We start from the raw sequence: 27,403 nt of genomic DNA on the forward strand, positions 1-27,403 counted from the left end.
CCCTTGGGCGCTCGATCGTCGGCCTGCGCGCTTCGCCCCTCGGGGGCGGCCCGGCGCGCCCTGGGCCGGTGGGACGCTCCCCGCAGCCGTCGTCTGCCGGCCTGTCGCTCGTCGCTCGCGTCCCGGGGCGCGTGGCCGCCGCGAAGCAGTGGGAACTGCAGATGGACCCACTTTGCCGTTAGAGAGGAGACTTGGCGACCGTCCGGAGGGCCTCGCACCGGGACGGGGGCGCCGGGACTGTGCACGTTTAACAGTTTTTGCTGACTTCTGTACAGTCTTATAATCCTACAAAACTATTGTATTGAAAAATCAGGTTCTCAGTATCGGGTTTAATTGGATGCGTTGGTGGTCAGCGTCAGTTCCGGACAGTTTGTTTCTTCGTTTCTTTTCCAGGAATCGTCTGTAGAGTCGGTATGCTAACGTTGCACAAGGCAGCGGCAGCTCTTCCTAAGCCGTCAAGAAGCAGGATGTGTGAGTTTTTAAGAAGTTTTGGCTTTGATCCTGGAAAACTGTTTCTTCATAAACTAATCCTGGGGATTGAGACCAGTTGTGATGATACCGCGGCTGCGGTGGTGGATGAAAGTGGAAAGGTTTGGGGAGAAGCCATACATTCCCAGACTGAAGTCCACTTAAAGTAAGTAGACGTTACCTGGGTAGTTCCCATTTTTTTGGCGGAAAAGGAAAATGAAATGATTCTTCTCTATTTGTCATATGTAAGCGCAGTTTCAGGAGCAGAGTTCTTTTGCGGAAAGGCTTCTAGTCGCTGCTGTAGAAGACCTCAAACCCTTAGATGTGGCTTTTTCTTTTTCTTTTTTTTTTTTTAAGATTTTGTTTATTCATGAAAGACACAGAGAGTCAGAGACACAGTCAGAGGGAGAAGCAGGCTCCATGCAGGGAGCCCGACGTGGGACTCCATCCTGGGTGTCCAGGGTCATGCCCTGGGCTAAAGGCAGGTGGTCAACCACTGAGCCACCCGGGTGTCTTCTAAGTCTGCACAGCGAGGTCCCAGCCCTTGCTGAGCCCCCTGCTGTAACAGCGAAGCTCATTCCCAGCTCCACAATTTAGGCATCATTTCCCTTCAATAGTGCTTTTCCTGCTTCTGTCCACCTGTAGGTTTCATGGTCCCAACTAAAGTCCGAGGAGAGCATCACCCTATCTCTAGACTGTGTCAGTCACAGGAAAAAAAAAAAAAAAATCCTATTCACATTTATACGTAGAACTCATGTTGGCACTCAAATAAGTAACGAAATACGATTGTGTTAAAGCAGAGGCCGGCGCAGGGTTTGTGAAGTCCTCTGTTTGCAGAGGACTCTAGTCAGGCTACACCGATAAGTGGGCTGGACCCGAAGTGGAAAATACCCGGAGGAGGCGACTGCTCAGCTGCAGCCAGTTGTGGCCATGCAGAAATGCCCGCCCTGTGCCACGTGATCATCAGTGTTCCCGAGAGAAAATGGAAATCTAGAATATAACTAATAGCGCTAGATTTTAAGATTCGTTGCTGATTCAAAGTGTGTTAAAATGCTGTGCAGATCAAATAAGTCTTTGAGCCATCAATTTATAACATGTGACTAGTGGAAAAGGTCAGTATTTTGAGATCACAGACCTGTATTTGAGTTAGGGATTAGGCACCCGGTGGTGACTCTGATGCTAGGCGAGTTCCTTGTCCTCTGTTTTCACATGTGTACAGTGGGAAAGATAATACCTGCCTGATAGGGTCGTGGAGACGGAATAGAAACAATACAGGATATTGCAGTTAGGAGGAGTGTATGTGGAGAGACAGAGCGGGCCTCTAGCAGTTGCATGCCGTGTGAAAGGGTGAAGTACTAGGAGAGTCTTTGCCTTCAGGAGTTTGGCCCAATGATAGGCAGAGCTACATGGGAACGCGGAGCATGCAGTACAAGGCAGCGTAAAGTAAGCACATAACAAGCGGTGCGAACAGTAACTGTTCTACCACAGTTCTTTCCGGGTTTCTTTTTTTTTTTTTTTTTTTTTTTCTTTCCGGGTTTCTGAGTGTCCTGTACCTTTGTTTTTGTTTTTTTTTGTCCTGTACCTTTGAACATAAAAATGTTAACTGTGTAGAAAGGCCCTCCCTGACCACTTTATCTAAATTCGACATTCCCACCATGTTTGTTCTGTATCACCACACCCTGCTTATTTTCATCTCATCTTTTTGATGATTTTTACATTTGTTTACTTATGTACAGTCTACCCCAATAGACTCCAAACTCCATGGTGATGGGCTGTATCTTTATTAATCCCTACAGTGTGCCTGATAGCCAGCATAGCATGTGCTACATTGCAGGTGTAAGTAGGCCTTCAGTGAATGAGACAAAAAAAAATACTGTAGCATGAGTAGACATCATAGCAAAGGCAAAGAGGAGAGAAAATACAGGTAGACATTCAGTTTAGTTAGTGCCTAGGTCACCTGAGAGGAGTACACAGGCAAGTAAACTGTATGGTACCATCTACACAGCTCATCTCAGCATTTACTGAATACCTTCAGTTGCCAAGCAGCAGTTGAAGCACCGAGGTACAAATATGTCTAAGATGTATGATCCTTGTCTCTGAGCAGCTTACCCTGTAAAGTGGCTTAGAGTGTAGGTCCACATTCTGGGTCAACATGAGACCTTGTACAGTTTTCTGCGCCTCGGTTTCCTTATATATGAAACTGGGATAGTAATGACAACTAATGTACAATATTGTGAGGATTAAATGTGAATTCTTCCAAGATGTGTAGTGCAGTTCTTGACAAGTAGCAAGAGCTAGAAAACTATTATTGGTAACAGTAGTACTTCTTTACTGATATAAATGTGTGAAGAAGGCAGATTGGTGAACACGTCTTTGTAAAACAGCATGAAATGCATTAATGGAGGACGGGGTGGGGGGTGGGGTGGGGCTTTCTTCCAAGCCAGAAACCTGAAGGACAGTCTTTTAACTTCCTTCTCAATACTCTATGTCAAATCAGTCATCTAGTCAGAGTAACCTCCCAAATATTTCTTCAAACATTCCTCTCCTTTTCCCCTTATTTATTTATTAAAGATTTTATTTATTTATTCATGAGAGACACAGAGAGAGAGAGGCAGAGACACAGGCAGACGGAGAAACAGGTTCCATGCAGGGAGCCCGACGTGGGACTGGATCCCGGGTCTCCAGGATCAGGCCCTGGGCTGAAGGTGGGGCGCTAAAGTGCTAAGGCACCCGGGCTGCCCCAGTTCAAGCCCTTATCAGTTCAACCCCTTCTCTGGACTCTTGGCTTCTACCTTCAGGCCAGATGGTTTCCCTGCCTTTTTTTAGCTTTGGCCTCTCAAATCACCTACTCTCCATATTGTGTACAAATTAATTCTTCTGAGAATAAAGCCATGGTCTTACTCATCTCTTTTGTCTCTGGTGCATAGCTAGCATAATCCTTTGAAGATAAAATACATACAGGAGGTACAGATAGGAAGGAAGGTGGGCAAATGGGGAGAAGGAAGAATTAGTGGGAGGAAAGGATTTGGACTTAAATGTCAAGATAGTGCTTTTGAGTAAGCAAGTTATGGGGTCAGCTTTACGTTGTGCTTTACTTTCTGGCAACACAATGTAGAATGGACTCCAGGGATCAGAAAATCTATCTAGGGAATTGCGGTTAGAAGGCTTTGAATAGACTTGAGATGATGAGAGCCTTCTGAATTTGATGGCAGCAGTGGGAATGGTGATACATTTATTTGTGGAAAGTGAGATAAAGGAGATGAAGATGAAGCTGGAAATCCAAGTGATTAGAAAGTTTAATGCCATTAGCAGAGTTGAACAATAGAAGAGAAAACTTACGTAATTCTTTTAAAGAACTAAAGAAAATAGTATTACTATATGAATGTGTTGAATAAGATTGTTTTATGGTTTCCCTCTTTGGCTGATACAATACATAACTATTAAATAAGTTCTAGTTGAATGCTCCTACTGAGGGTTTTCATTTCTGTGTATAAAACTTGCAGCATCAAATATTTGAAGATTTTTTTGAGATTAGAGGTGCATCTTACAGACTATATTTTATTGCTCTGCTTCTCTGATTGTAAGTCAGTCACATGCTGGCAAATTTTTTGCTAGCAACTTTGCCTCCTACTTCTTCACTCTCAACATTTGGAGCGGTCATTCACTGCTTATCCTACATGGACCCCAAATCAAAATGATCAACCTAAGCAGTAACCCAAACTGTATTTCAGGATTGTAAGCTGTCTGCTGTCCTGCTGTGACCTCAAGTGCAGTGTGTTTAAAAATAAACTCATCTTCTTCACAAAACTGACTTTATGTTTCTCTCTGTTAGTATTTCTTTTCTCCCAGTCATTCCAGCTCAATACTGAATGGTCTTGGATGCCTTGGTCCCCCTCCCTCATACAGCCAGTCCATTATAACAGTTTTCAGGGCTCTCTGTCCCTTTCTTTCACATCCCATGGTCACGCAGTTTATGATGTAAACGAATACTCTTACAATAACTTCTTTAAAAAATCTCCCTGTCTCCAGACAGATTAATTTTTCTAAAATCCAATTTTATCCTGTCCTTGTTCAAGACATCCTCTATAGAATGCTTCTTAAGATTATTTTGGTGATTTAATTCATCAACAAATCCATAGGAATTTGTTGTGTATAATTTTGAAACGTCAGACATTATTAATCACTGCATACTAAGTTCTTAATAGTGAGCTACATTATAAGGCATACATATTTGAATATACTTGACTAACATTTTTACCTATATAATTAATTTGAAAACATGCCTTCAGCCCTGATATAAAACTTTTCTTACTCTATTTTCACAATCCTAAAATTATAAAAAGCTTTAATTATAAAAAGTTTATAAAAGGTTTTAATTATAAAGTTTTTTTATTTCTTCCAGAACAGGTGGGATTGTTCCTCCAGTAGCTCAGCAGCTTCACAGAGAAAATATCCAACGAATAGTGAAAGAAGCTCTGTCTACCAGTAAAATCTCTCCAAGTGAACTCTCAGCAATTGCAACTACTGTAAAACCAGGACTTGCGTTAAGCTTGGGAGTAGGTTTATCATTTAGCTTACGACTAGTAGACCAGTTAAAAATACCCTTCATTCCCATTCATCATATGGAGGCTCATGCACTTACTATTAGGTTGTTAAATAAAGTAGAATTTCCCTTTTTAGTTCTTTTGATTTCTGGAGGCCATTGTCTATTGGCATTAGTTAGAGGAGTTTCAGATTTTCTGCTTCTGGGAAAGTCTTTGGACATAGCACCAGGTGACATGCTTGACAAGGTAATTATTTAAGAATTAATTTCTCCATTCTTTTCTGTTAAGGTACCTTTTTCAATTAAATAGTAATAGATATACTGCTACCGTTTATCCAAATATTTCTGATTAATATATTAGACTGAAAAATTTATGCACAGTAAGAAAAACAGAAAAAGTAGTACATAGTTTTATAAGAGATTTCTTACCCATTATGAATAAAATGGTAAGAGGTTTTCATCAGTACATAAAGGCTCAGATGTTTGCAGTTATGTTTTTAATCAAAAATATATGAAAGAAATTGCCATGTAAAGCACTATAAAAATGTGAAATAAGAGGGTATATAAAGATAATGTAAAGACTGTAAAGCTGCACAAAGTTTTATGATTAAACATCACAATTGCTGACCACACTAACAAGCAGGTTTCTTTTTCCTTTGTTTATGAATCCTTGAGGCTACTGCTATATGCAGAAATCCTACTGCCAACAGCTGAAATAATTAGAAGAAATTGACAGGTTCTAATTTTTGAAGTTTATCATTAAGCAGTCGTTGTGAACTTCAAACTTTTCATTCCCGATAGAAGAGCAGAAGTGATAGGGAAGCAGTGATTGGCCACTATTGATCAGGCTGTCAGAAGGAGCGAGAGAGAATCTGTCCTTACTTACCAGCTGTAGTCCAAATTTTAAAAGCATCCCATGTCTTATTACTCATCCAGATTTGTTCTGTTTTTTTTGTTTTGTTTTTTGTTTTTTAGTAAATTTAATTTCCTTTGCACCTTGGTTTCAGAATTGCAATTTTATGACTCATTACAAAAACTTTTGTTTTTGATAGGTAGCAAGAAGATTGTCTTTGATAAAACATCCAGAGTGCTCCACCATGAGTGGTGGGAAGGCTATAGAACATTTGGCCAAACAAGGAAATAAACTGCATTTTGATATCAAACCTCCCATGCAACGAGCTAAAAATTGTGATTTTTCTTTTACTGGACTTCAGCATGTTACTGATAGGATAATAACACAAAAGGAAAAAGAGGAAGGTATTTTTCTAATTAATAGAGTTGATAAAATACATAATGCTGGATTGTGCCTAAAAATACCTGCTCGTTTCTGCAGGGATCCAGAAGGGACAAATCCTGTCTTCAGCTGCACACATTGCTGCTGCAGTACAGCACACAACAGCGTGCCACATTGCAAAAAGAACACATCGTGCCATTCTGTTTTGTAAGCAGAGAGACTTGTTACCTCAAAGTAACGCAGTACTGGTAAGCTTAGTCAGTACTGGTAAGCTTAGTCGTCTCCTAACAATAGAGTTAACACTTTACAGTATGTAACTTTTCTTCTAGGAGCTTAATTGAGCTTAATTTCTAGGATGAAAATAACTTTATATCATATGCTAGCCCTAAAGTATGAAATTTTACAGAATAAAGACTAATAACCAATTCTTAAATAGGTGTGGCAGCTTTATGGGACATCTGTACAGGCTTTGTGGCAAAAACCTCCAAGACTTCATCTTCTCATTGAATTTGAAAGTGGATTTACAAGAAGAAATGAAATGCAGTAACTGCTATCGTTATATTTAGAAAAATAAGCTAGCTTCCTTTGAATGTATGTTCTTTTGATGAAATCCCTTTAAATCTGCATAAAAGCCATGGTAAACTTCCTGTTTATCTTAAAATTCATCCTTTTGAAAATTATGAGAGAATATTTAAATGATTCACAAAATGGAATATTACGTGAATATCAAAGGCAATTGCTTAAGAATAATGTAAAATGAGAAAAATGTTTATAAGTAAAAATAGGGTCTGAAATATTGTACTTTTATTATAATTAGAAAAAAAGAAGAAAATGTACAAAAATGAAAGTGGTCAGGGGTCCCTGGGTGGTACAGTCGGTTAGATGTCTTACCCTTGGTTTCAGCTCAGGTCACAATCTCAGGGTCATGAGATCCACCCCTGATTAGGCTCCATGCTCAGTATGGAGTCTTAAGTTTCTCTCTCCCTCTGTCCCTCCCTGCCCCCATCTAAATAAATAACTCAATAAATCAATCATCATATGCTGATATTGAAATTGTTGATTTTCTTTTCCTCCATCACTTGCTTATCCACCTATCAAAATGTGATGTTTTCTTACTGTATAATGCTGGTATTTTCCCCAGGTGTAGCTAACAGTTTGGTTCATATCCATATATAATATTTGGTACTTTTGGTCTTTTCAATTCCTTCAGGTTGCATCTGGAGGTGTTGCAAGTAACTTCTATATCCGGAAAGCTCTGGAAATTGTAACAAACGCAACACAGTGCACTTTGTTGTGTCCTCCTCCTAGACTGTGCACTGACAATGGCATTATGATTGCATGGTGAGCCATAGGATATATATGCTTCACTCATCATTTGCCATTTCATCATGCTAAGTCTTCTTTTAACTCTTGGTCTGTTTATTTTATTTTAATGATTCTTATTTAGGAATGGTATTGAAAGATTGCGTGCTGGTGTGGGCGTTTTATACAACACAGAAGGTATCCGCTATGAACCCAAGTACGTAGTATCTTTTATAATCTCTGTACAAGTTGGAGTAGGAGATTCACAGCCTAAATTTTGCTTTTATATATATAAGGTTTTCATTGACTTGAAGAAAGATCACATTGATTTCTTTCATGAAATTTCTTCTTCTAAGAAATATCTCTCCTGCAGTATCAAATTATAGACATTTTGACAAATCATAGTTTAGAAATAGGTGGCGGGTAGGGGTGATGAATTCCCGCATTTAGTAGCAGAATAGAAACCATGTCCATGGCCTGGACTTTTGCAATGTCAAGCAATCTCAGGACTAGCTGGCATGTTGGGGAGTGTCAGGGAAGAGGTGTACAAAGCAGTCAGGTGTGAGACTGCTTTGTGAGTATGCTTCTCCACAGGCAGCTGAAAGAGGGCCAAAAGATACCTGTTTTCTGAAAGCCTTATTTCCTCTCAGATCAGAGTTCGAAAGAATAGCACAGTGTTTCAATTTGTTATCAATTTCTGGTCTAGGTTAGTTCTGGAATAGTAAAATAGTAAAGGATGATTATGTTTCATAATCTGCCGTAATTCTGTTTTCAATATGATTTTATTTGATGTTTTAAAATTTTTCAGCATTTTAATCCATAACTTAGCTACATGAACCATAGACTATTAAGACTTCTCAAACACAGGGACGCCTGGGTGGCTCAGCAGTTGAGCATCTGCTGTTGGCTCAGACCGTGATCCCAGGGTCCTGGGGTAAAGTCCCACATCAGGCTCCCTGCATGGAGCCTGCTTCACCCTCTGCCTGTGTCTCTGCCTCTCTGTGTGTCTCTCATGAATAAATGAATAAATCTTAAAAAAAAAAAAAAAAAAAACACAACTTACCGTAAACAGAATTTAGTTAGTATTGGCAGAATGAATCTCCTATATTGATGGCCTAGCCTCAGGTTAAATATATTGTCTGATCTGGTGTCGCCTTCTTGTGACCGTGTTGAGGCTGAAAGACCAGGGGTTTTTCCAGATTAGGGTCCAGTTGAAGCCTTAATATTGGACAGTGTTGTAAAACAGAAATCTAAGGCCAAAGTTATTTACCGAGGAAGAGCTGAGAAAGAGAGTAGGATCTCAGACCTCTCTTGCCAGGAGTGACAGAGGAAGGTAGAAAGGAAGCAAGCCAGATTTTGAAACCTCAGAGAAGAATCCATAAAAACCAGGGGAATTTCTAAAGTAGAAATAGATGCAGATTTGACATTAGCTGCATGGTAAATTGTTTTTACCCTTTCAGCTTCGTAAGAGAATTATAAGGCATTTTTGTCATTTTTCTATTTCATTTTAAGTTTTTATTCATAGTATGAGAACAGTAAAACTATTTATTTCAAAAACTTCTAATTCTCAAACTCTTGAGTTGTATACATTAGAGATGTATAGCTGTTTACATGTCAATTATACCTCAAAGTATTTTTTAAAATTCCTGAAATTTAAATAAAAGAAAACAAAAAAATACAATAAAAAATAAAATAATAAAAAATAAAAATTCTAGGGCAGCCCAGGTGGCTCAGTGGTTTAACACCACCTTCAGCCCAGGATGTGATTCCTGGAAACCCAGGATCCAGTCCCATGTCAGGCTCCCTGCATGGAGCCTGCTTCTCCTTTTGCCTGTGTCTCTACCTCTCTCTCTGTGTGTCTCATGAATAAACAAAAATCTTAAAAAAAAAAATTCCTGAAATTTAGATTTCTTGTTAATGGAACTGGCCTTCTGTTCACCTATTATTCCTGCTGTATTTGTGTTCAAGAACCATCATCATATATTATACATTAGACACATACAGTGTCAGAATTCTAAGCAAATAATCTACAGAACTAGCAACAGATCAGGAAACAAGTATTTGAAATAATGAGATTTATCTGGTTATAATGCAGATGTCCTCTTGGAGTAGATATATCAGAAGAAGTTGGAGAAGCCGCCATAAAAGTACCACGGTTAAAAATGGAGATTTGATTTTTGCTCTTCAAAAAATCTCTTAAGGTAGTATTTCAACATTTAAGTTGTGATTTTTTGTGTATGAAATTTTGGAAGGTACATAATACTAATTGTTTATCAAGACTTTTGTTTTTTTATGTTTGATATTTAACCTCTTCTGAAAGACTGTTAATAATGTCATAGTCTTATAAGGGAGTGTAATTTTTTTATTATCAAAATTAAAGTAAAACATCTTGTGGGGAAAAGAATGTACTGATATTGGCAAGTAGAAAGAAAACCTTGGAAGATATACAATGATTCTGCTAAATCTTGGCCCCATATTAAACAGGCTTAGACTTTTTTTCTCTTTTCCTCATATTAGGATTATAAAAGCTATTTTTTTTTAGATTATATTCTATGTATCTTATTTTAAGTTAATTGAAGTACAGTTGACATACAATATTATATTACGGTGTGCAACTTTATGACTCACATTTATATGTATTATGACACTATGATTAAGTATAGTCTCACCATCTGTACCATGCAAAGTTACCACAGTGCTATTGACTCTATTCCCTCGACTGTACTTTTCATCCCTTGACTTATAACGGGAAGTTTGTACTTCGTAATCCCCTTCTCTTATTTCACCTGCTCACCCCAGTCCCCTCCCCACCTGGCAAACTGATGGTTATCAGTAGAAGCTATTTTTTGAAACAGCCTGACTTTTCTAATGAGAAAACAATTTTAGAAAAGTAGCCAAGTCAAAGTCATGTCAAATCAGAGAATTCTAAATGAAGACAAAAGGTGACTCTCTAACAAAATGCAAGTTATTAATTATAAAAATATGTTATTAGGTGTCTTCCCTGGAGCAGTTGGGATGTCTGTCTATACATTTCTTAAAATGCATCTGAGATTTTAAGAAATATGATTGACCACATATATTTATAGCCATTATTTTAGAAATTGTATTTAATGAAAATATATGAGATGTAAAGGTTTTTGGTTTTGTTTATTGATAATTCCCTTTGAATCTGAAACTTTATACCAGGTAATCACTTTTTTTCTGTCTAAAGTAACTGAATGTACTCTTTTTTTTTTTTTTTAAGAATTGTGATCCTAGAGTATTGCTTTATAATTATCCATTTGGAAATAGAAAATATTCATATGAGGGAACATATAGAAACAGACAATATTTGTAAAACTTTGTATTCTTTGCTGTTGAGGTATAGCTATGATAGAATTGGTTTATAAATATTATTTAGAAGAAACTATTAGTTTGTGAATTCACACTTTTCATTTTTATTTGTGTTCTGTATCATGTGAACGTGAATTCACAGAGAAGTAATTTAAGTATTTCCTGTGACTCTCACAATTAGAGTGCATTCAAAGTATGTAAGGAAATTGACCAAAATTTCTTCCCACTATCACAATATTATACAATGATATCTCAATTTTTTTTAACAATTATAAGTATCAAAAATTTTTAAGTATCAAAATTGCTCCAGGTATCACAAGCACACATGTCAAAATTGAGTTCATGTTATAAGTAAGAGAAACTACAGGTAAATGAACAATTTGAGAAAGCATCCCACATCTGTTGTGGGCCTTCAGTACTGGCCATAAGAAATAAGGGAAGGGAAAGAAGAGAGAAATAGGGAAGGGATAAGGAAGGGAGAAATACTGACCTCTATGTGGGCAAGCATATGTCGTAGACTTAGCTAATAGTACAGGTAGAAGGCAGACAATTTGCTGAAATCCTCTTATCCTGAGGCCTTTCTCATACATAATTTTTTTTTTAAGATTTATTTATTTATTCGGGGGAGGGGGGCAGAGACACAGGCAGAGGGAGAAGCAGACTCCATGCAGGAAGCCCAACATGGGACTCTATCCCGGGTCTCCAGGATTCTGCCCTGGGCTGCAGGCGGCACTAAACCTACATACATAATTTTTACATAATTTTTAAAATGAAAAAATACATAATTTTTATGTACATAATTTTTAAAAAGAAAAAATGTAGGGTAATAAAAATAATCTTTACTGGAGGAGCTGTACTTCAGGAAAAATACTTTAAGTTTTCGGAGTGGTAGGATGGCCTTGGTAGGCCAAGAAATGCAGGAAGTATCTCATATTATTGAATACAAAGAATCCCTAATACTCAACCCTGAACATATTCATAAAATATGTTCTTTAGTCCACCAGAAGGCCAGTGTCAAAGCTCAGTTTGTTGTTTGGAGGGTTTTGTTTTACATCTACAGAGGCTTAATATTAATAGTTCCATTAATATGAATACTTATCCTTAACAGTGCTGAATAAATGACTCAGTTTCTTACCATTTGCATTATGTATCCCTTAGATAGAAATAGAATAAGCTATTCCCCCCACCCATAATTCCTATATTAGCACATCCACCAGAATTAGAATTAAATTTTAAGATTAGAGAGGTCTCTTCCTGCCCAGTGGCTAAAAGCATAGGTTTCAGACTCTGTATTGAAAGCCCTAAGTTCCTGTAGCTGCCATCATCACTATCATTATTGTTTGTGTTAAGGCACATTAGGGAAAATAACTGCTAGGTAATATATATGTTCAGTGCAGCCCAGGTGGACTGTAAGGAGACACTTGAGCAAGTAGACAGAGGAAAATGAGGGCTTTAAAGGATACAGTGAAGCAGCTTGATTTTGTATCAAATCTACCTGCCTGGGACTCCTAGGTGGCTTCAGCATTGGCTCAGGGCATGATCCCAGGATTCCAGGGTCGAATCCCACGTCGGGCTCCTGGCATGGAGCCTGCTTCTCCCTCTGCCTGTGTCTCTGCCTCTCTCTCTCTCTGTCTCTCTCATGAATAAAAAAGATTTTACTTATTCATGGGAGACACAGAGAGAGAGAGGTAGAGACACAGGGAGAGGGAGAAGCAGGCTCCATGAAGGGAACCCAATGTGGGACTCGATTCCGGGACTCCAGGATCACACCCTGGGCCAAAGGCAGGCGCTGAACCGCTGAGTCACCCAGGGATCCCCTAAATCTTTAAAAAAAATCTACCTGCTGTAAAATAGAAGCAGATGTACATCAAAACTTGTACTTACTGGAAACGGTCCTCTTTGGGCAAAGACATCACATGATTCTAAGCCACAGAGCATTATACTTTCCAGTTGTAAACCAAAAATACTTCAAGTATGGAGAATGGTCAATACTGGTGGCCACAGTTTTAGCCATACTTTTATACTTGGTGGGAAGTGATTTCAGACTTTTTTTTTAAAGTCCTAAAAGTATACATTTCTACGTTTTGCGTTTTAAAGCCTCATGCATTTGTAGTATTTATCATTAAATATCTCAGGGTATTACAATGAGTGTTAACATGTGGGCTATTTTGAATCAGGCCTCTTTAGCCCAGCATACCAATTTAACATGTTTCTAACACTTGATATAGATATACTACTTATGCACTTGTATCAGTTGCTATATTTTAATAGTTTTAAGTGCAAGAAAATTGTATTTAGTTTTTGAAACTATAACTCTGACCTAAAGTTAAACTTCAGTAAACAGGCTAGAGAAAATCTATTAAGTATCAAAATCAAGGGGCTCCTGGGTGGCTCAGTGGTTTAGCGTCTGCCTTCGGCCCAGGATGTGACCCCAGGGTCCCCGGATTGAGTCCCACATCGGGCTCCCTGCAGGGAGCCTGCTTCTCCCTCTGCCTATGTTTCCGTCTCTCTGTGTCTCTCATGAATAAATAAAATATTTTTTTAAAGTATCAATATCAACTTCCATTTAAACTGCTTATATTCAGCTATGTTATATATATTTTTACTACAACTAGATTAAAATCAAAAGTAAAAAATTTGGGGGTACCAGCTGGCTGAGTCAGTAGAGAGCATGTGACTCTTGATCTTGGGGTTGTGAGTTCAAGCCCCACATTGAATGTAGAGATTACTAAAACATAAACTATTAAATAATTTAAAAGGATTACTCAGGAGTTCCTTCATACTTTCATATTAATGCTTTAATTAGCCTTCTGCAGGTTCTGAATTAGCTTTTTGTACATGTTTCCCAAGTTGGTTCAAAAACACTATTCTTGGTCTTGATACTTCTGTGATGTCTGATGGAATTGCAGAAGAAAAGGAAAAAATATTGTGAGAAACAGTGGTCTTTTTTGTTGTTTTGAAGAGTCCCGTGAAGTTAGTTATAGGAGGTATTAAAGTCAAAGAATCTCTTGGTTGAATTTTAGGTATTAATTTTCTTTGGTGCTCTTTCCCTGCAAATTAGACAGTCACAATTAAATATCTCTTTCTTAAGCCCAAGAGTCCCAGATTTAGACTCATTGCTTTTGGTTCTATATAATTCTATTTTCTTAAATCATTAAAACATACTAAGAGAATGGATCCATAACTTCCAGACTTTAAAGACGTCAGAGTGCAAAATTTGTGGGGGCCAATATATGGTTGCCAACTTTTTAGTATGCCAAGTTGGGACTAATAAAAGAACAAATGCCAACGTCATTTTGTAAAAGAAGGGATATCTTAACACCCAAAAGAAAGTGTAAAAGTACTATCTCAAAATGTCACATTTTATATTAAATGAAACTTTATCAGAAACTTGCTATATTGTCCTTATTTTTTCTTTTGTTATCATAAACCTGTGAAGACATTATCAGACCATTAATGGTACACAGATTGCTATTTAAAAATCAATGTTAAAAAAACAAAACAAGAAAACAATATTTAAGTGAAGAAATAAACGACTGACTTTATTCCTTTGTGTAAATTACTTACACTAAAGAAGCTATACAAAACATATTCTTCAAAGAAAAAAACAAAACATATTCTTCTACTCATGATATTCATATATTTAACCTCCCACAAACCTAGCTTTCCTCAGACACTCCCTGAATAAGTGACGTTCTCTCTTTTATTCTCTCCCTTTCCACTTGTGACTTACAAACAAATCTTGGCTTTTGAATCCTTTCTATCCTTGCTTTTAATTATCGGATAATATACAAAAAAAAAAAAAAACAGACTGATATTGGCCCTACACTAAGCACACATGAATAAACACTAAGCATATAAATGAAGTCAAAAAGTAATGTTTTCCCTATTACCTGTCTAATAGGAAACGGTGAGTAACTCCGTAAGGTCTGTACTCCGATCCTGCAAGTCTAAATCGCTCAGCCAACATCTACCAAGTATATATAAAACTAGCGTATCACTGGGGAAAAGTGTGCTGCTTTACCCTAAGAATTTAAAGACAAGTTGTATGTGAAACAAAATAATAGCAAGATCATAATTTAGGCCATACTTGTTTCAATAATGACCTATTTGTATGCATGGCTTATGAGAACAAGTGAGGACTGGGTTTCTGCCAAGTGATCTAGTAGGGAAGGCCTTCAAAGAAATGATTACCATGGTTTTGTAAATGGGAAGATATTTTAAATACACAAAATGACAGAAGCAGAATTTATGGGTAAACTTTTTAGGGGATAACCTCTACATTTTGAATTTTTAGAAGTGGAACACAGAACTAAGGTTTCAGGGCTAGGAGTTACCTCAGAGACTAAAGAAAAGTCAATTACCTTTTTTAAAGACAGGAGTTACGGATGGTCCCCCATTTCTCTCTAGACTAAAAGGAAAACATGTTGATCACAAAGACTTTAGTTTCAAAGCAGTGGTTTACCAATAAAGTGTTTCAAGCCAACGAGTAACAAGAGTGTATGTAACTAAAGTGTATAAAATAAAATTTAAGTCTGGCTTAAAGTTAATATATTAAAGATGGTATCACAAATGTGTAGCTGGTTAATTTGATGAGGAACATTGGCTGTTTCCCACTTTAATGAATCCTAGGCTTCAAACTGTCCATGTGCTAATTTCATGGCCACAGGGTAACGTGAAAGTTAGCATTTAGGCTGAGGGCTTTCATACAGGGTCAGTTAACACCAGTAAAATTATGTCCCTCTCCATAGTCCAAAATTCGCATATCCAGAGACTTTTCTAATCTGCTGTTCTTGGGGCTGGTTGGGGGATGGGAATAGAGAAGTGGTATTTACACCCAAAAAAATGCTTTCATGATTCCAGCCACAATCACTGTAATTGCCAGTAGTGGTATCAAGGAATATTTCGTGGAAGGGTATTGTTACCCATCCCAGAGTTTCCAAACTAAATCATCTTTAGCACATTTCCCATAGTTTCACTTAATCAAACTCCTTCACTGAATGGTCATGGAAAATAAAGGGAATAATCCATGTAAATACTCTAAGAAGAGTTCATGACTCTATTGGTTATGAGAGTAATTATTAGTTACCAGTTCACCACCCCTGTTAACCATGCTTAGAAGTTCACCGATCACTGGTCACTCTTTCCAATCCCAAAAGTTGAGTGTTCACAATTCCAGGGGGTGCCATTCACCCTCAGTCGCTGTGGATTTGTATAGTTATTACACCTATTTTCCAGCAGATGACAGTAAAGTATCCTGAAAAAGGGTCATCTTTCTCTAATTCCTGAAAAGCTGCCATATGGGCTAGTCTGGGAGCAACTATATAAGATTATACTTTTCATTATTTATCCTACTTTTTTGGGTTTTGGGTTTTTTTAAGATTTTATTTATTTATTCATGAGAGACAGGGGGAGAAGCAGGCTCCCTGCAGGGAGCCCAACGTGGGATCCCAGGACCCCAGGGTCACACCCTGGGCTGGAAGCAGGTGGTCAACCACTGAGCCACCCAAGCGTCCCATAAATTAATTTTTTGAACTAATATCTTTAACACTGCCAGTTACAGGAATTTAATTTAGATTTCCCTGTCTTTTACATAAAATTAGATCGTTTTGGGTTCTCAGTTTTTCCAAGAATTAAAATGAAGGTGGACTCATTTTTCTTTATAGTGAAAATTGATTTACAGAACCATGATGCAGTATTGGGTCCTGTTCTATTATTGGAGTGTAAATATTGCATCATCCACTAGTTGTGTTTCCTACACAAATCGTGGCAGTTACAGAGAAGACTTGTAGTTCAGCTCTATTGACTAAAGACAGAACATAACGCCCATCCTAGAGAGTCTCCTCTCCGTTCAGAACCTTTGGCTCTGATGAGACCCCAACACTGATGCCAGATCCTGGATGAGGAAGTAAGTGCCTGTCAGGTTCTGTCGTAACTCTGGCCGCAGGTCTGATTTGGCCCCGTTTCTACCCCGGGAGTCTGGCCTAGCTTTGAATCAAGTTCAGAGGTCTTCAGAACCTCCCAAGTTTTCTTGATGCCAAGGTCATGGCGGTTTTCCTGGTTGGCTTGGGCCTCTCAAGTATGTCCCAGAAATGGGTTCCTGGGTCAGACCTGGCGGCAAGCGGAATCCCAGAAAGCTGTTTTGAAAGGTGAATCACCTTGGCCAAACAGGATCCGCAAGCCCTGGTTGTACGCCTGCTGCACACGCGGTGCCGTTGCCGGTCAGAACTCACACTGGCTCTGGCAGTGGGCACTCAGGATGGATTCTCCCTCCTGGGGGGGGCGAGGCCTGCGTTCACTCCTCCCAGGAATAGCTCCCCTCCCTCCTTCCATCCTCCCTCAACTCCCTCCCTCACAAGTCCCCTGTGGCGATTCCCCTCCCGCAGCCCCAGCTGGACGCCCGATACCTTACGGAGGGAAGTCCCACTTGCTGCTGCCACTGAAACTCCCTTAGGAAGGCCGGGTTAACGCTCGCGTCCCTGCTGATGTTCCTTGTGAGGCGGAGGAACTGACCGGGCCGCCTGCGGCACTCCTTGAGGAGGAGGCGGAAAGCGGCTGCGTTGTAAGTTAAGTAGCCCAGGGCGCAGGAGCAGGCCGCGCGGACCTACAGGAGAGACCGTCCCGCTGAGCTGTGTTCTGAGCCTCCAAGAGGCCTTCTCCCAAGGTTCGAGTGTGGCCCAGGCCGGCCACGGAGGGAGCCGGGCCGCAGCCCCTCATTTCCACAGTTGTTCCCAGTCCCGGCTGCATTTTGGAATCACCAGCAGTTAAAAGAGAAAAGAGGAAGAAAACGGAAAAAAAAAAAAAAAAAAAAGTCCACCAACTGAATCAGACTTCCTTGGGGGTAGAAGCTGGGCATTCGTGTTGTTTTTAAGTGTCGCAGGTGGTTCCCAGGTGCAGTCAGGGAGAAGCACCGAGCCTGACCTAGGACAGTGGGCCTCAGGCTTGACTGGGCATGGGATCCCCCTGCTGGTCACAGAAGTTACTCGGTGCCTGGGTTCCCCTCCCTGGGAACTCTGATTTAATTATTTTGGGGTGCAGCCTGGACACTGGATTTTTCAGAACTGCTCAGTTGATTGTAATAGGAAACCAGGTAAAAGACTATAGGATAAAAATAAGTTAAAAATAAGACGCTCAGGAAAACAATTCAGTTTTCTACTGGCAAAAATAAGGAAACCAGCCTGAGTATCAGCTACAGGACCCCGGAAAAAGTAGATGTCTCCTTTTTTTGAAGGGAATACCCGCTGCCTGTAACCCCGAGGTAATGAGGTTGTTCATATGAGCTCGGGTGTATTCCTGAGCCGCTCCTGTGAAACCTGTTGGTGGCGGCCTAGGAAACGCCATCGAATGAACGTAAGCCAGGCCCAGGCGGGTACCGGAGGGTCGGTCCGCTGGTCTCCACGCTAGCCTGTGACTGCTGAATGTGCCCATCTGTCTCCATCCTTGAACAGTGGTTCTCCGTGTGTGGCCCCTGTGCTAGCAGCTTCAGCTTCTAGAACTTGTTAGAAATGCACATTTTAGGGTCTATGTCAGGTGTACTCAGTCAGAAACACTGCGAGTGGAGCCCAAGCAATCCATGGTGCAACCAGGCCTCCAGGTGATTCCTGTGGGCCCTGCAGTTGGAGGAACACTGCCTCGCCTCCGAGGGAGTGGGGGGCACCAGTCAGAGGCAGACCACTCCTGGAGCAGCCTAGCCTCCTCCATACGCCACATAAGGAAAGCTGTCCAGTGGGTTCCACTTTCATGCATCCCGAATAATCATAGAAATGACTTATAAATATTCTAATTACAAATTTCTATATCATCAATGTACTTACTTGTATATTGAATCTTAAGTATTGAAGTTAAATGGGCACATTCTGTGGGAATGAGAATTACGGATGGCAGATGTAGTACTAGAAACATCATCTAATTTTGAGTTAGTAACGAACTAGTATATGACATAGCTAACCTGTAGAGAAATTAGCCCCTTAAAGGGAGGCAATTACATTTTTAAGATATTTAATTATAGAATTACTTTTGTTTTTACCTCTTCTTTCCCTGAGTACAAATGATAGCAAAGCCGTTGGATTGTCCCTAATGTGGTAAATGCTTCTGGAATACCAGCTCTGGAATGAGCCAGGCTGGCTATCAAATTCCCTATAAATTAAACAAGAAAAAAACATTTGTTATGTGATTGGTTCAAACTGACATCGTGTACTTTTGTTCATTTACACATATTATTAAAAGGGGTCCAGTCACAAGACTCTCTTAATGAAGAAGAGCCAAGAAAAAGCACGTATATAATATTAAATGTAGAATTCTTTCCCCAAAATTTTGATTTGGTTTTCTGTTATAAAGAGTAAAATATAATTAGCTTTATTTAACAGTAGGAAATTTTAAAAATCAGCTTTTCTTCCCCATGGCTTCAGAATATATTTTGTTTTGAGGTTTAGTGGATTCTTTTTAATAACTATGAACATAATGATTGTACTACTGTAAAAAAATTAGTATGTCCTTTTTGTAGTTCAGATTGCTTTGTGTTAAGAGCTTAATGGTATTTTACGCCAAGCAATGTATTACTTAAATTTAAAATCATTGAAATTTTTGCCACATGTTTGTGGATTGAAAATAATAATAAAGTAATAAAGTAATTCAGTAATTAAAAGTGCAACTACCAACTTAAAACTATTTCATTTGGATATGTGTTTTATTTTTAGAGCTTTCATGTGATATTCTTTCACAATATTGTTGCTGTGTTGGAATAAGTGCATCACATTTTTAAAATATAAGTGTATCCACTCATATAAATGTGGATGGATAATTCACTAAGATATTTATCAGGGTTTTGTTCTTGTATTTTTTGCATATTTTTTTCTGGCCTTCTTTACATACCAAGGCCTTTGTATTTATTGTTTCAGGATGGGGAAGGATGGGTTGCATGGCTTAACGTAAAAAATATATGAAAATAATCTTTTTTTCAGGCATATATTTTCTAAAGCCTATGTTTATAGAAGGCATTATTTTAGGTGAAAGGGAGAAAGGTGTCTTTAAAGATGAGTAGGAAATGGGAAACAAATGGAGGCAAGCAGAGAATCTGGGATTGAGAAGGAGATAGTAGGAACAGGAGCCATGTGGGGAGACTGGTTATGTGGTGCACTTGACACTTGGCAACAGAAATCCTAGTCCTTGCAAAACTTCTGTGCCTTTGGAGCCTCTTTTGGGAACCTAGTCAACTTAGACCTTGAGCACACCACTTATTTTACATTATATCTGAGGCCCGAATATTGTGCTTTGCTTAAGATACCCGACATGTACTTGACTCTGGAGATGCATCAGACTATGGTGGTGGAGTGCAGAGAAAGCCCAGTCATTTCTGAGATTCAGTTCCTACCAACCTGAGAAAATTAATATTTGAAAGCTAGTATAAAATAGTATTTTTGCGGGGATCCCTGGGTGGCTCAGCAGTTTAGCACCTGCCTTTGGCCCAGGGTGCAATCCTGGAGTCTCGGGATCGAGTCCCACATTGGGCTCCCTGCATGGAGCCTGCTTCTCCCTCCTCCTGTGTCTCTGCCTCTCTCTCTCTCTCTCTCTCTCTTTCTCTCTCTATCTCTCATAAATAAATCTTTAAAAAAATTTTTTTAAAAAGATAGTATTTTTGCACACAAGAGTTTGTGGAGTAAAATTTAAACCCACTACAATTGTTTTTCAGAGTCACAGAATTACTATGACTTGAATTAAGAATGCTATTTAGATAAAAATATACTTAATAATTTGCTTGAAACATATTTCTTTCCTAGCTAGTTTCCATCAGAAAGTTTTCATTTGCATGAATTTTTCCTTCCATGCCAAGCAAAAATATTCTGTGGCAACAAGTATAATTTCCTTTCCTTCAGTTACTCATTTCAGTTAAAAAATAAAGACCTTATTTACTTTTTTGGTAGTAGTCACTCCATATGGTTGTCATTCTGATACTGTTTCATGTTGTGTTAGAGCGATATTATCAAGTCAATTAATTTATTATTCATCTGGAAAATTAGCTCTGGAGTAGATAGAGTTACGCAAGTAGCATTCAATGTGCCAAGAACTCTACTGGACTGTTTTGCTTTGCTTTATTGCCTAGCAATATAAGGAACTCTTCAATGTTAAGCAAAATATGAAGTTGATCAAAAGAAAACCAGACAGAGGTATATAGCAGTATAAGTCTGCATTACTATTATAAATCAGTGTGTAAATTTTGTTGTTAGTAGCTCATAGTTGAATTCTCATTTTATATTCTTAAGAAAATAATTAGGGGGTTGAAAAAGTAACTAGGAAGTCAAAAAGTCCATGTTCAGCGTTCCCCTGCTTCTATTTGCAGTGCAGAGTAGATTCCCATTGTTCCATGTAGACTTACACCAATTCATTCTTCAAACCATGTGACATATTACCAGGTTTATTATTATTGTTCAGATTACAAAAGTATTTTTGAAAATAGCTTTATGCAGATGTCGTTTTATGTAGCTATCTTCTAGTTATTTCTTACCTGTCAGGACAATAGTAGTGGAATGAACTGAATACAGACTAGCAACTAAAATAGTAACACCTCTCGCAGACAACGTAATATGGTCCACATCTATAATGACTTTAGCTAAGATGATAATCTGAAAACAAAAAAGAAGCATAGAATCATCGAACATTTTTCACTCTGCTTCTCTAATTACGCTTTTATGGTTTTTTTGGTACTTCTCTGGAAGCCAAGGGGAGTAATTTAATATGATCTATTAGAAGAAAAGCAAGTGGCAAGGGTTTGAATTAGAGTAGTCGTCACACTCTGATCACTGTGGTGAACATGGCAGGCCACTGTATTGCATCCTTGAAGTATGGGCTCACAGAACATACTTCTCTGAAAGGTCATAGGATAGAAAAATAAGCACCCAGATACATCCAGTTGTCATAGGTTGAAGGATCAGTGTGATCTGCAGTTAGAAAACTTGTCTTGGGTTCTATCTACCGTTTCTCTGCCCATAATATGGGGATGACGACAGTGATACTATCTGCTCATCAACCTCTCAGGTTTGTTAGGAGCATTAGACAAAGTACAGAGGCAAAAAGTGCCATGTAACTTCTAAAATTGTATATAAGTGAAGATACCCTCATAAATAATGGCATTTTTATGAAGTAGAAAGGGCTGGTGCGAAAAACACTGTGAATTTTATAAATTGGTAAATGCTTTTCCAGATCAATTTTTTTCTGATTTTTTCCATTTTGACTAAAATGACATATTTATTGATTTGAGGTTTTAACTTCCAATTTTATACCTGAAATGCTGCCATTGCCTTCTCTGTTTCAATTGTTGATTCAAGAAAAGGTTCAAAAATTGATATGGTCATTACTCCACTTTCCAATATCAAGTATTGTTGAAGGCGATTATTGAAGGCAAAAAGGGTTAATGCGTAGCCTGCCCTTAAACAAATATCCTAGAAATAGGAGAAACATGCATTATCTTTAACTTAGTTCATTTATTATGTTACTCAAAGTAATAGATTTCAAATTGTTGCCCGTCTAAATATATTTCATTCTTATCTCTGGGAGTAAAATATGACACTATTGGGGAAAACAGGTAATAAAGCTAACCCAGAATGTTATTGAACATATAAAATAGAGAAGTGGGCTGTGGTAGGCTAATGAGTATGCAAATAAATAAATAGTAACAAGAAATACCATAATTTCATTAACCCTCGATATTTTTATTTTAATATATTTTTCTTTTTTTTAAGATTTATTTCTTTATTTATTCATGAGACACAGAGAGAGAGGCAGAGACACAGGCAGAGGGAGAAGCAGGCTCCATGCAGGGAGCCTGACGTGGGACTTGATCCCGGGACTCCAGGATCAGGCCCTGGACTGAAGGCAGGCACTCAACTGCTGAGCCACCCAGGGATCCCCGTATTTTTATTTTCAATCAACATTTCAAAGTAGATTTGATAAATCAGAACTTCCCTTGTATAGCATGCTATATATTACATTTTAGGCATTGTGGGATGATCTCTATCATCTCTTAAAATAAGTTCACTTGTAAAAATCCATACTATATCCTAAGGGGAAATAAAAAGAAAGATGATTTAAAAATCACGTTTTAATATTCTTGGACTTGGTAAACAGAGCAAAAACCCATTCTTCCTTAGAATCAGTTCACTTGCCAAAGATGAACAAATATGGTAGATCTTCCAGAAAGACCGAAAAGAATTTTGTCACTAAATCTTATTTTTACTATTTTGTTTGAACAGTATCATACAGCAAGAACCATTAATTTAATGAGTTTTCTCCTGCCCTGTTAATCATTATATAAAAGCTCTACATGTACATACTAAAATATTTACCAATAAAATTATATGATGCCTGAGATTTGCTTCAAAAGTAACATACGACAAGGGGCTCCTGGGTGGCTCAGTCGGTTGGGCATCTGACTCTTGATTTTGGCTCAGGTCATGATCTCAGTGTTATGAGAGCCCTGCAGGGACTCTGTGCTCAACAGGGAGTCTGCTTAAGGATTCTCTCCCTCTGCCTCCTTCCCCTCTTTGTGCATGTGCACACTTGCTCCCATTCTCTCTCTGTCTCTTGCTCTCCCGACCCCTGTCTCTCACTCTAATAAATAAATAAATCTTAAAAAAATAATTTAGGAAGAATGAGTGGGTATATAGATGAAATAAGACCAACCGTGAGTTGACCCAGTGCTGAAGCTGGGTCATAGGAATATTTAAGTTCATTGTGCTACTCTTTTATTCTATATTTGTTTGAAATGTTCCATAATAAAAATTATGTACACACAAAGTAGTCACCTGGCCATAAAGTAAGAAGTAAAGTATTAGGAATATGCAAAGAAATAGGGTCCAGTAAGTGAAGCAGGTGGGAACAGGCTGGGAAGAAAAGGAGCATGATTAAGAGTAGAAGAAAAAGGAGAAGGATGTCCCTGAGGAATAGGGTAATGAGAATAAAATGAATGAATGAACAGAAAAGAAAGGGGGCTTAGAGAGTTAGTCAGACACAAATTCAGGCTCTTTGCCCTCTACTCCCCATATTATTACAGCAGCACATCTCCATTTTTTCATATACTATAGTAGAGTACAATTCTATATTTAAGAAAATAATACAGTGAGTTCATTTCTCTCCTTATGGTCCTCCTTTCTTCCTCCTAAGTCCCCCAGAACAGAACTGACAGAGATAGTTGGCAATTTTCTTCCCTGATGGCTAAATGCACTGCATGCAACAAAAGGTATCAAATTTCTCTGGGGTTAGTACTATTCAAAGTGTGGCCCATGGACCAGTGATAGTCCACAAAATGGTTGACAACAGGATTGCAGAAACTGGGAGTTAGCATTCAAAAGCAACAGCTCTTCTTATAGTTAAATACCAACTAATAAATATACAAAGAAGAAGATGTCTGTAGCAGCCTTATTAACAGTAGCAAAATTGTGGAAAGAGCCCAAATGTCCATCAACTAATGAGTGGATAAAGAAGATATGGTCTATATTCACAATAGAATATTACTCAGCCATAAAAAGAATGAAATCTTGCCATTTGCAATGACGTGGACAGAGCCAGAGTGTTTTATGCCAAGTGAAATACGTCAGAGAAAGATAGACACCATATGATTTCATTCATATGTGGAATTTAAGAAACAAACAAACAGGGGTGGGGCAAGAAGAAAACCAAAAGGCAGACTCTTAAATATGGAGAACAAACTGATGGTTACCAGAAGGCAGTGCGTAGGTGGAGGATTCGGTGGGTGTGGGGATTGAGGAAGGCACTTGTGATGAGCTCTGGTGTTGTGTGAAAGTGTTGAATCATTAAATTGTACACCTGAAACTAATACTACATTGTATGAACTAACTGGAATTTAAATAAAAACTTGATTTAAAAAAAAAAAGACAACTTTTTTAAATTGCCATTAGGCCAATACCACATAATCATTGTTGCATATACGGATACTAAAATGGTGAGCAAAAGTACATGCAAACAGGGTATTTGCATAGTCTCAAAGTATCTCATCTTGAGAAACTTGTTAACTGAGAAAGGGAAATACAGTGACTTTGCAGTGGAGAAATATGGCAGGCACTACTTTAACCAAGAACCCAAGGTTAGCACTGCCAGTTATAAGATGTAACAGCAGCATGTACCTGTACCTCCTGAAATGACGCACTGGGCAGGTGAGTGGAGAAGACCACAGCATTTCTGTGGTGTTCTTGCCAAAACACACCACCTCAATTTAATCATGAGAAAACATGAGATAATTTAAATTGAGGGACATTCTACAAAGTAACTGGCATGGACTCATCAAAAATGTCAAAATCATGGAAGACATAAAGTCATGGAAGACAAAGGACGGTGTCTCAGAGATTGAAGGAGACTAAAGGGACATGACAACTAGCCGTAATAGGAGGTCTTGGATCGGATTCTGAAAGAGGAAAAGGACATTGGTAAGAAATTGGCGAAGTTTAGATAAAATCTGCAGATGAGTTAATGGTTATGGTATCAATGTTAATTTCCCTGCTGATATCCAGGAACGGTGGATAAAGGATATGCTAGAAACACTCCATATGGGTGACTGGGTGACGGGAACTGAGAGGAGCACTGGGTGTTGTGCTATATATTGGCAAATTGAACTCCAATTAAAAAATAAATAAATAAATAAATAAATAAATAAATACTCCATAATATTTTTGCAAATTCTGGAAAATCTAAAATTATTTCAAAAGTTAAAGTTTTTGTTTGTTTTTAATTATCTTCCATATAACAGATTGCTGGGGAAAAAGCTTTCCTTCACCATAAATAGTTTGAAAAGCACCACTCTAGAATACTGGGTAAGAAGTGGATGACTGAGACTGGAAAACTCATAAAATTAGGAAAAAGTTTCAACACCTCCAAGACAGAAGAGACTTATTGGTTCTTCAAGCATTGAAATTGCTACATTTCCAAGAAATATGACAACTATGGAAAATATGGAACAGTAGTATTTCATCATTACAAACTAATGACCTACCAAAAAGATTTTACATCTTATGTAATATATTTCATTGCTGTTAAAAAGACTTGTAATTTGATGATGTGGTCTAAGAACCTTCCTCCATGAGCTCTTAACATTTTATGAAGATATTACCTTATCTTGTGAGTGAAGAAGATAGAGGACATCAGCATATTTAAATCCTTCGTTTTCTTGTAATTCATTCTGTAACAGATCATTCCTTAGGACAATGCATGCCAAGGAAAATGCCACTTCAACCTAATTAATTGATTTCAGAAATTAATTTTCTTTTCATTCATGGTTTATCAAATGACATATTTCATTATATAAACATTTAAATAGGATATACTAATCCAAAGATACTATATAGTTCACTGATTACAATTCTCTAATATTTAGAGAGTGGCATTTATAATGTCTGGAGGAATGTCCCTTATAAGTTTTAAAAGCTGGGAAAATATCCTTCCTCCATGTGCCAGCACAACCACGCAGCTCCATTGGGAGGCCTGGGGGGAAGCAACCAGAGCCAGCTGGAAATCTGAGGAGGTATTCTCTTAAGTGCATAGTTGTATCCCTTCCACATCTTAAAAAAAAAAAAAAAAAATGTTTTTAATTTCTGGCATGGGATAGGCTGTTTTGAACTGCTTGTTAGCCACTGACCGTTGAGTCATAAGACTTCAATGGAATGCCTACGAATTAAGCAAAGCACTGGGTAGTAGGCCTGAGAAATAGTTTTCCTCCTCTATTTCTGGGGTCATCTGATGCACACTCTGAAGCCTTTTAGGAGGATGTAAATGGACCTCATTTATTGTTGGAACTCAACAGATAAGTTCTTTAAGTATTACACATTTCTATGAAAAATATAATGAATTTGAAAAGCATGATTATCATTGCAAAAATATTTGTTTACTATAGAATCATACTTGAAAAAAAGTATTGGGGATCCCTGGGTGGCGCAGCAGTTTAGCGCCTGCCTTTGGCCCCCGGCGCGATCCTGGAGACCCAGAATCGAATCCCACATCAGGCTCCTGGTGCATGGAGCCTGCTTCTCCCTCTGCCTATGTCTCTGCCTCTGTGTGTGTGTGTGTGTGTGTGTGTGACTATCATAAATAAATAAAAATTAAAAAAGAAAAAAGTATTGATGTTCTGTTTTTAAGAAGTTGAAGAACTCTTGTAAATATATATTGAGGGGCCCCTGGGTGGCTCAGCGGTTTGGTGCCTGCCTTTGGCCCAGGGGTCCTGGGATCGAGTCCCGCATCGGGTTCCCTGCATGGAGCCTGCTTCTCCCTCTGCCTGTGTCTCTGCCTCTCTCTCTGTCTCTCATGAATAAATAAATAAAATCTTAAAAAAAAGAAAATATATACTGAAATATGGGTGGACACAATTGAAGTAAACAGTTTTGCCATGAAATTGCATGTTTTAAAATAAAAATATTTTTAAATGGCATTTTCCATAGTCTTATGAAATTTATTTGTACTTTGAAAGTCAGTTTTTACATACAATTCAAGCCAAAAAATTGCTAGCATTATGGTCCTTCTTTTTG

General features: G+C 38.4%; 2 protein-coding genes across 12 annotated transcripts in view; one reads left to right on the plus strand and one right to left on the minus strand.

Moving 5' to 3' along the window:
* Positions 1-26,995, plus strand: OSGEPL1 (O-sialoglycoprotein endopeptidase like 1). 4 transcript variants are annotated; one of them, XM_077884783.1, is made up of 8 exons: positions 5-634; positions 4,871-5,024; positions 6,064-6,268; positions 6,345-6,493; positions 7,456-7,586; positions 7,693-7,764; positions 9,643-9,748; positions 25,636-26,995. In XM_077884783.1, exons 1-7 carry the CDS (start codon positions 414-416, stop codon positions 9,719-9,721), a joined length of 1,011 nt encoding a protein of 336 aa, XP_077740909.1. In that variant the 5' UTR covers positions 5-413; the 3' UTR covers positions 9,722-9,748; positions 25,636-26,995. The 4 variants fall into 4 exon arrangements, 3 of the variants coding, with proteins under 3 accessions (XP_077740909.1, XP_077740908.1, XP_077740907.1); XM_077884781.1 differs by having other exon boundaries at positions 8-634; positions 4,871-5,258; XM_077884782.1 differs by lacking the exon at positions 9,643-9,748 and having other exon boundaries at positions 6-634; positions 4,871-5,258.
* Positions 13,661-27,403, minus strand: part of ANKAR (ankyrin and armadillo repeat containing) — a 51,855-nt gene continuing 38,112 nt past the window's right edge. The window contains exons 18-26 of one of the 8 annotated variants that reach the window (XR_013372721.1): positions 25,996-26,118; positions 22,157-22,315; positions 21,382-21,499; positions 18,907-19,016; positions 17,288-17,484; positions 17,039-17,153; positions 15,245-15,291; positions 14,774-14,905; positions 13,792-13,930 (exon numbers count right to left, since the gene is read on the minus strand). Coding sequence is in view for 2 of the 8 variants with exons in the window: in XM_077884763.1 (XP_077740889.1) it covers positions 13,683-13,930; positions 15,245-15,291; positions 17,288-17,484; positions 18,907-19,016; positions 21,382-21,499; positions 22,157-22,315; positions 25,996-26,118 (1,002 nt within the window). In the remaining 6 variants the exon portion in view is untranslated. Of the gene's footprint in view, positions 13,931-14,773; positions 14,906-15,244; positions 15,292-17,038; positions 17,154-17,287; positions 17,485-18,906; positions 19,017-21,381; positions 21,500-22,156; positions 22,316-25,995; positions 26,119-27,403 lie in introns of all 8 variants that reach the window. The other 7 variants (XR_013372725.1, XR_013372720.1, XR_013372722.1 and 4 more) reach the window with 7 other exon arrangements.

The sequence above is a fragment of the Canis aureus genome, chromosome 36 (assembly GCF_053574225.1).
Source record: "Canis aureus isolate CA01 chromosome 36, VMU_Caureus_v.1.0, whole genome shotgun sequence".
Classification (NCBI taxonomy): Eukaryota; Metazoa; Chordata; class Mammalia; order Carnivora; family Canidae; genus Canis; species Canis aureus.

Excerpts from the sequence above, each read along its gene's own strand:
- OSGEPL1 (XM_077884782.1), top strand. The coding sequence starts at position 414 with ATGCTAACGTTGCACAAGGCAGCGGCAGCTCTTCCTAAGCCGTCAAGA. Across the intron at positions 5,259-6,063 it reads CAGGTGACATGCTTGACAAG|GTAGCAAGAAGATTGTCTTT; the intron begins GTAATTATTTAA and ends TGTTTTTGATAG. Across the intron at positions 7,587-7,692 it reads AATGGCATTATGATTGCATG|GAATGGTATTGAAAGATTGC; the intron begins GTGAGCCATAGG and ends ATTCTTATTTAG.